Raw genomic sequence first — 8,405 nt, forward strand, 5'->3', positions numbered from 1 at the left:
TCTTTGACAATTGACAATAGTATATATTTCATCTTCTCTTATCACAGTCCTTCCAAGACCTCCACTTGTACCTCCACTGGCACCCTCACCTCTACCCCCAAGACCTCCACAACCACCACTACACCCATCTCCAACGGGACCATGCCCCAGCTGAGACGTGCCCGCTTGGAACCAAGGCCGACAGGGGGTACAAGCACCCCTCAGGGGACTCCCCCACCTCCCTCATCCACCACACCTATCAAGCTACCTCTGCTGCTGGAACTACCACCTGCAGGCCAGTACCATACAGTGCACTCAGAAAGTATTCAAACCCCTTGACTTTTTCCACAATTTGTTTACGTTACAACCTTATTTTAAAATAGATTAAAAACGATTTATCAATTTACACACAATACCCCATAATGACAAAGCGAAAACTGTTTTTTGGAATATTTCAAAAAATAAAAAACAGAAATTCCTTGTTTACATAAGTATTCAGACCCTTTGCTATTTGTATTGAAACTCAGCGTCCATCATTCTTAAATAGAACAAGTTTGGAACCACCAAGACTTTCTAGAGCTGGCCTCATGGCCAAAATGAGCAGTTGGGGGAGAAGGGCCTTGGTCAGGAACCCGATGATCACCCTGATAGAGCTCCAGAGTTCCTCTGTGGATATGGTAGAATCTTCCAGAAGGACAACCATCTCTGCAGCACTCCACCAATCAGGCCTTTATAGTAGAGTGGCCAGACGATTCCACTCTTTAGCAAAAGGCAGCCCGCTTGGAGTTTGCCAAAAGGCACCTAAAGACTCAGACCATAAGAAACAAGATTCTCTGGTCTGATGAAACCAAGATTGAAGTCTTTTTGGCCTGAATGCCAAGCCTCACGTCTGGAGGAAACCTGCACCATCTCTACGTTGAAGCATGGTGGTTTGCAGCATCATGCTGTGGGGATGTTTTTCAGTGGCAGGGACTGGGAGACTAGTCAGGATCGAGGAAAAGATGAATGGAGCAAAGTACAGAGAGATCCTTGATGAAAATGTGCTCTAGAGCGCTCACCTTCCAACAGGGTTCACCTTTCAACAGGACAACGACCCTAAGCACACAGCCAAGACAACACAGAAGTAGCTTCGAGACAAGTCTCTGAATGTCCTTGAGTGGCCCAGCCAGAGCTCGGACTTGAACCCGATCGAATATCTCTAGAGACCTTAAAATAGCTGTGCAACGACGTTCCCCATCTAACCTGACAGAGCTTGAGAGGATCTGCAGAGAAGAATGGGAGGGAAAAAACAAATACAGATGTGCCAAGCTTGTAGCGTCATACCCAAGACTCGAGGCTGTAATCGTTTCCAAAGGTGCTTCAACAAAGTACTGATTAAATCGAATCAAATTAAATTTGTCACTTGGCCGAATACAAAAAAACGTGAAATGCTTACTTACAAGCCCTTAACCAACAATGCAGTTCAAGAAATAGAGTTAAGACAATATTTACTCAATTAACTAAAATAACACAATAAAATGACATAACAATGACAAGGTTATATACAGGTGGTACCGGTACAGAGTAAATGTGCGGAGGTACAGGTTCGTCGAGGTAATTAGTCGAGGTGACTTTGCATAGATAACAGCGAGTAGCAGCAGTGTAGAAACAAAGGCAGGGAAGGTCAATGTAAATCGTCTGGGTGGCCATTGTATTAATTGTTCAGCAGTCTTATGGCTTGGGGGTAGTAGCTGTTAAGGAGCCTTTTGGATCAAGACTTGGTGCTCCGGTACCACTTGCCGTGCGTTTGCAGAGAGAACAGTCTATGACTTGGGTGACTGGAGTCTTTGACAATTTTTTGGGCTTTCCTCTGACACAGCCTATTATGTTGGTCCTGGATGGCAGGAAGCTTGGCCCCAGTGATGTACTGGGCCATACGCATTACCCTCTGTAGCGCCTTACGGTCGGATGCTGAGCAGTTGCTATACCAGGAGGTGATGCAACTGGTCAGGATGCTCTTGATTGTGCAGCTGTCGAACTTCTGAGGACCCATGCCAAGTCTTTTCAGTCTCCTAAGGGGGAATAGGCTTTGTCGTGCCCTCTTCACAACTTTCTTGGTGTGTTTGGACCATGATAGTTTGTTGCTGATGTGGACACCAAGGAACTTGAAGCTCTCAACCTGCTCCACTACAACCCAGTCGATGAGAATGGGGTTCTGTTTGGCTCGCTTTTTCCCATAGTCCACGATCAGCTCTTTGTCTTGCTCACATTGAGGGAGAGGTTGTTGACCTGGCACCACACTGCCATGTCTCTGACCTCCTCCCTATAGGCTGTCTCATCGTTGTCGGTGATCAGGCCTAACACTGTTGTGTCGTCAGCAAACTTAATAATTGTGTTGGAGTCGTACTTGACCATGCAGTCATGAGTGAACAGGGAGTACAGGAGAGGACTGAGCATGCACCCCTGATGGGCCCCGGTGTTAAGGATCAGTGTGGCAGATGTGTTGTTGCCTATCCTTAACACCTGGGCGTGGCCCGTCAGAGGGAGGTGTTTAGTCCCAGGGTCCCAGAGTGATGTGCTTTGTGGGCACTATTGTGTTGAACGCTGAGCTGTAGTCAATTAACAGCATTCTCACATAGGTGTTCCTTTTGTCCAGGTGGGAAAGGGCAATGTGAGATTGAGATTACGTCACCTGTGGATCTGTTGGGGCAGTATGCGAATTGGAGGGGTCTAGGGTTTCCGGGATGATGGTGTTGATGTGAGCCATGACCAGCCTTTCAAAACACTTCATAGCTACTGACGTGAGGTAGTCATTTAGACAGGTTACCTTCGGATTCACCACAGGGACTATGGTGGTCTGCTTAAAATATGTGGGTATTACAGACTTGGTCAGGGAGAGGTTGAAAATGTCAGTGAAGACACTTGCCAGATGGTCCACGCGTGCTCTGAGTACATGCCCTGGTAATCTGTCTAGCTTTGCCTGTTTGATGGTTCGTCTGAGGGAATAGCGGGACTTCTTATAGAGCATCCGGATTAGTGTCACGCTCCTTGAAAGTGGCAGGATCTAGCCTTTATTTCGGTGCAGATGTTGCCTGTAATCCATTGCTTCTGGTTGAGATATGTACGTACGGTCACTGTAGGGATGAAGTCGCCAATGCACTTATTGATGAAGCCGGTGACTGAGGTGGTGTACTCCTCCTGTAGAGTAGCATCCGCGTCATCTTACCATTTCCGTATTGAGTGTGTCACTGGTACTTCCTGCTTTTAGTTTTTGCTTGTAAGCAGGAATCAGGAGGATATAGTTATGGTCAGATTTGACAAATGAATGGTGAGGGAGAGCTTTGTAAGTGTCTCTGTGTGTGGAGTAAAGGTGGTCTTGAATTTATTTCCCTCTGGTTGCACATGTGACATGCTGGTAGAAATGAGGTAAAACAGATTTGTTTGTCTCTATTAAAGTCCCCGGCCACTAGGAGCGCTGCTTCTGGGTGAGCATTTTCTTGTTTGCTTATGGCCTGATAGAGTTGGTTGAGCGTGATCTTAGTGCCAGCATCGGTCTGTGGTGGTAAATGGACGGCTACAAATAATATAGATATTGTGTTTTACAGCCGAGAAATACCTCGATACTTCTTTAATATTATACATTGTGCACCAGCAGTTATTGACAAATAGACACACACCCCGCCCCTCGTCTTACCAGACGTACAGTAGCTGCTAAGTCCTGCCGATACACGGATACCCCAGCCAGCTCTATATTATCCGCTTCGTCGTTCAGCCACGACTCGGTGACACACAAAATATTTGTTTTTAATGTCCCGTTGGTAGGATAGTCTCGACCGTAGATCTTTGAGTTTGTTTTCCAGTGATTGCACGTTAGCCAATAGAACCGATGGTAGTGGTGATTTACTCACTCGCCTACAGATCCTAACAAGGCGTCCCGACCTTCTCCCTGTGTATCTCCGCCTTTTCTTCACGCGGAAAGTAGTATATCCTTCCTGTCCCACTCATTAAAGAAAAAATCTTTGTCCAGTTCGAGGTGAGTAATCGCTGTTCTGATGTCCAGAAGCTCTTTTCGGTCTTAAGAGACAGTAGCAGCAACTTAATGTATAAAATACGTTACAAACAATGTGAGGGGTAACAAAGAAATTAGCACAGTTGGTTAGGAGCCCATAAAACGCCAGCCACCCCTCCGGCGCCATTATTATTATTATTATTATTACATAGTTCACTGTGTAGGGAATATTTTAGAACAGACACCATGTCAGCACCTTTGAGAATTCCCTACTGTTCACATATACAGCGAGTTCCCAAATTATTGGCACCCTTGATAAAGATGAGCAAAAAAAAAAAAGGTTACCAATCATTTGGGATCTGACTGTATCTACAAATGCATTGTTTTATACAATATTTTAACATTTGATCAGTTACCTGACCAAGTTTTCCTGACCAAGATGCCCAATATTTAATCATGTTGCTAGGATGCCAAAGTCATTTCTAGTGTTCTATATGTAATTATATGGTCCAAACTCTCTCTAAATCTGTCTCTGCTGCAGGTCATAACATGGATATATATGTGTCGGTGGCGTGTCATCCGGGCCACTTCGTAGTGCAACCTTGGAGAGATATGTACAAGCTGGTGGTTCTGATGGAAGAGATGATCCTGTACTATAATAAAACAGAGGAGAAGCCTCTCAAAGGGGAGAAGAACCAGATATATGCTGCCAAAGTAGAGAACAGGTAAGTATGTTGGTAGTGGATGGTAGGCCACTGTAGCCCAGGAGTGTGTATGAGGGATTCTGGTAGGTCTTCTAGTAAGATAGTCTGACTGCATTCATTAACAGTGTACTAAATTGGGCACCCAGGCTAAGGATGAACTTGAATTAACAAACCTCTTGATTGAATTAACTTGCTTAATTGACCTCTCTGTGCCCTCCCAGTTGGCACCGTGTGCTGGTGAAGGGGGTGTTGACCAACGGTCTGGTGTCGGTCTATGAACTGGACTATGGTAAACATGAGCTGGTCAGCGGCACACAGCTCCGCCCCCTCATACAGGAGTTCCGACTGCTACCATTCCAGGGCATCACCGCACAACTCGCAGGTAACTAAGGAGAGTTGCCCCAGGCAACCATATAGCGTAGACTTCAAAATGCACCCAGACTGCAAAAGAATCAGAAACAAGTGGTTCTTCTGATCGGCACATTTTGGAAAAAGAGTTATGTCCCTTATATGTGTTGTTGTGAACAAATACCTCTGGAATGTGTCACATGGTCCTTGAGCTTGTTAATGTCTAGATAAGTCCATTAATTATGAACATACAGATTGTTTGAGAGTAGGGAGTCCTCTGGTGGCCAGGATAGCAAATGAACTGAGAAATGACTTCAGTGTTAGTCATGAGTTAAGAGCAGGGGTGACACATACGGGCCAGATCCGGAAGGGGGAACTGTTTTTGGTGGACGGAGGAACTAATTTAAATGGATTAAAACCACATTTAACCTGTGTAGAAAGGATCATGGACTTACATTTAAACCATTTTTATACCTCTCTAATTATCACTGAAATTACACCTAGACTGTCAGGGAGCATAGAAAATCCCCAAAATGATTAATAGAGGACTATCTTTTTTGCTAATTATGACCACGAGGAAATTTTCAGCGTGGCCCTCCGGACCTTGTTGAAGATCGAATTCTGCCCCTGGGACAACATTTGTTTGACACCTCTGGTTTAAAAGATATATGTGATATAAATGTTTTCCTTTGCTTTTTTTTTACCATTTCATGAAATGAACATTTTTACTTGCCTATTTCTCATACATAATTCAGAGGATAGCTTTTTTCATATGAAGCTTGTTGATTGGCTAACATTTCTTCTCCACCAATAGGAGTGAAGCTGGGGCAGTGGTCAGAGGAGGCCTCCATCTTGTTCCGGAACCATGTGGAGAAGAAGCCGCTGGTGGCCCAGCTGGAGGCCGTACAGGATGCGCATCACCCCTGGGATAGGAAGTTGACCGTCTTCCTGGTTGACACCTCGCAGGAGGAGAGGGACATCTGGGTTCACGACATCATGGCCGAGTTCGCTGACAAACTCATCAAAGAAGTGTAGTTAGATCAACCCTGTGCACAACAGTGCATCTAGAGTGCTGGTTATGGCAGGAACAACTAGGTAGATCTATTCAAAACAAATGTAAAATAAAATGTATTTTTTAATTAGAATAAAGTATAAACATTTGTTTTGGATATCTAAGTGTAGTTGGATGCTGGACTTTTCTACAGATGTTGCTATGAGAAACCAGAACTGTTGCCGTTACAATGGGAGACAGTTGGAAGGAGAGGAGACTTGGACTTGTTGTGCTTGAGAGTGCGGGGACACAGTGAAACACCCTCGCTCACAGTATGGGATGGCATTCTGATCAAAAGCTCAATAATATCACCATCGTGCCGACTTCCCTAAAAGCTTTCCCACACAGAGGAGTTGTCATAATCTGTTGAATGTCTAGCCGTGATATGGGATGGGTTTCCTGACACCTTCGCTCATATTGTACTTTTGTTTTCTTGACTCAATAAATATGTATGTGATACATAAGCTGCATTAACAATCAACGCACACAAAGTGCATTGAAACTATTAAGACCCCTTGACTTTTTCCACATTTTGTTACATTACAACCTTATTCTAAAATGTATTAAATATATATATTTTTCTCATCAATTTTCACACAATACCTGATAATGACAAAGCGAAAACAGCTTTTTATAAATGTTTGCTAATTTTTAATGTTTTTTTAATGAAATGCCTTATTTCCATCTCTGCAGCACTCAACCAATCAGGTCTTTATGGTAGAGTGGCCAGACGGAAGGCACTCCTCAGTAAAAGGCACATGACAGCCCACTTGGAGTTTGCCAAAAGGCACCTAAAGGACTCTCACACTATGAGAAACAAGATTCTCTGGTCTGATGAAACCAAGATTGAACTCTTTTTGGCCTGACTGGCAAGCATCACGTCAAGGAGAAAAACCGGCACCATCCCTACGGTGAAGCGTGGCAGCATCATGCTGTGGGGATGTTTTTCAGCAGCAGGCACTGAGAATCTAGTCAGGGTTGAGGGAAAGATGAACGGAGCAAAGTACAGAGAGATCCTTGATGACAACGACCCTAAGCACACAACCAAGACAAAGCCGGAGTGGCTTTGGGACAAGTCTCTGAATGTCCTTGAGTGGCCCAGCCAGACTTAAACCCGATCAAACATCTCTGGAGAGATCTGAAAATAGCTGTGCAGCGATGCTCCCCATCCAACCTGACCGAGCTTGAGAGGAATGGGAAAACTCCCCATACAGGTGTGTCAAGCTTGTAGTGTCGTACCCAAGAAGACTTGAGGCTGTAATCACTGCTGACGGTGCTTCAACAAAGTACTGAGTAAAGGGTCTGAATACTTATGTAAATGTGATATTTCAGTTTTGTATTTTTTATAAATGTGCAAACATTTCTAAACCTGTTTTTGCTTTACACACTATAATATATAATGACAGACTGATAAGGGGGAAAAAACTAAGGCTATAGCGTAACAAAATGTGTAAAAAGTCAAGGTGTCTGATTACTTTACGAATGCACTGTAACTCAACTTATCAAAGACTGTTGTTAATTAAGACAGTTACAGTATGAAGGCCTTTACCAAGACCTGTACACTTCAGTCTGACGTCAGGAAGGTTTACAAAACATACTTAAAGGGACAGTTCAGCCAATCTTTTGGTCCATAGACTGCTTTGAAGGTAAAATCGCTGAACTGTCTCTCTAAAAATATATTGCCTCTCGTCAGTTGATGATGCAAAGAAGCCATTGTTATTTATATTTCCCGCTCATGTGACTTAGATCGGTTGGGGGGAAAAAAAAGTGGGTTTTCATTGATTTATTTTTCAAGTGTTGAATTTGTGCCAGACAAGACTTTCTGCAGATATCCTTAGGGACCAAGGGTTTTTTCTGTCCATATGAACTGAGAAAAACTCTAGTTTGTTACAATATTAGGCTAGTCCTGCACGATATGTTGGAAATATTGCTGAATTGTTGAATTACCGTTGGGAGTGATGGTTTGGTTGGAGTTTAGCTGAGAACAGAATATCTACTTGGCGTTAAGGGGTAATTCAGCCATCTTTACATATTTAGATATTTTTTTCCTAACTTTGAAATCAGTCTACAGACAAGGAATGACTAATCCACACTTTGATTTTGTTAATAAAATACACAGCTTTTCATGGGGAGGAAACAAAAATATGTAAAATCGCTGAACTATTCCTTTAAGGGTATTGGTTTTATTTTCGTTGACATTTAGACTTGAGGTTGACTGCATACAATATGTAAAACGTTTTAGAAATAATGTTAAATGGTCAACTTTGCCAAGTTGTTTGCAGAAGTAAGTTCATACCGAGACAGAAAGAAAACATAACTTTGTTGTTGTCTGTAG

The 8,405-nt window shown here is 43.4% G+C and overlaps 1 protein-coding gene across 1 annotated transcript in view; it reads left to right on the top strand.

The window, feature by feature from the left end:
- Nucleotides 1-8,264, top strand: part of LOC118368968 (tudor domain-containing protein 7B-like) — a 39,113-nt gene extending 30,849 nt beyond the window's left edge. Inside the window, 4 exon segments of the mRNA XM_035753475.2 lie at nucleotides 48-274; nucleotides 4,509-4,692; nucleotides 4,893-5,053; nucleotides 5,834-8,264. Of these exon segments, the coding sequence (XP_035609368.1) occupies nucleotides 48-274; nucleotides 4,509-4,692; nucleotides 4,893-5,053; nucleotides 5,834-6,054 (793 nt within the window). The 3' untranslated portion in view covers nucleotides 6,055-8,264.
- The last annotated feature ends 141 nt before the right edge of the window (nucleotides 8,265-8,405 follow it).

Source organism: Oncorhynchus keta, chromosome 35 (assembly GCF_023373465.1).
Source record: "Oncorhynchus keta strain PuntledgeMale-10-30-2019 chromosome 35, Oket_V2, whole genome shotgun sequence".
Taxonomy (NCBI): Eukaryota; Metazoa; Chordata; class Actinopteri; order Salmoniformes; family Salmonidae; genus Oncorhynchus; species Oncorhynchus keta.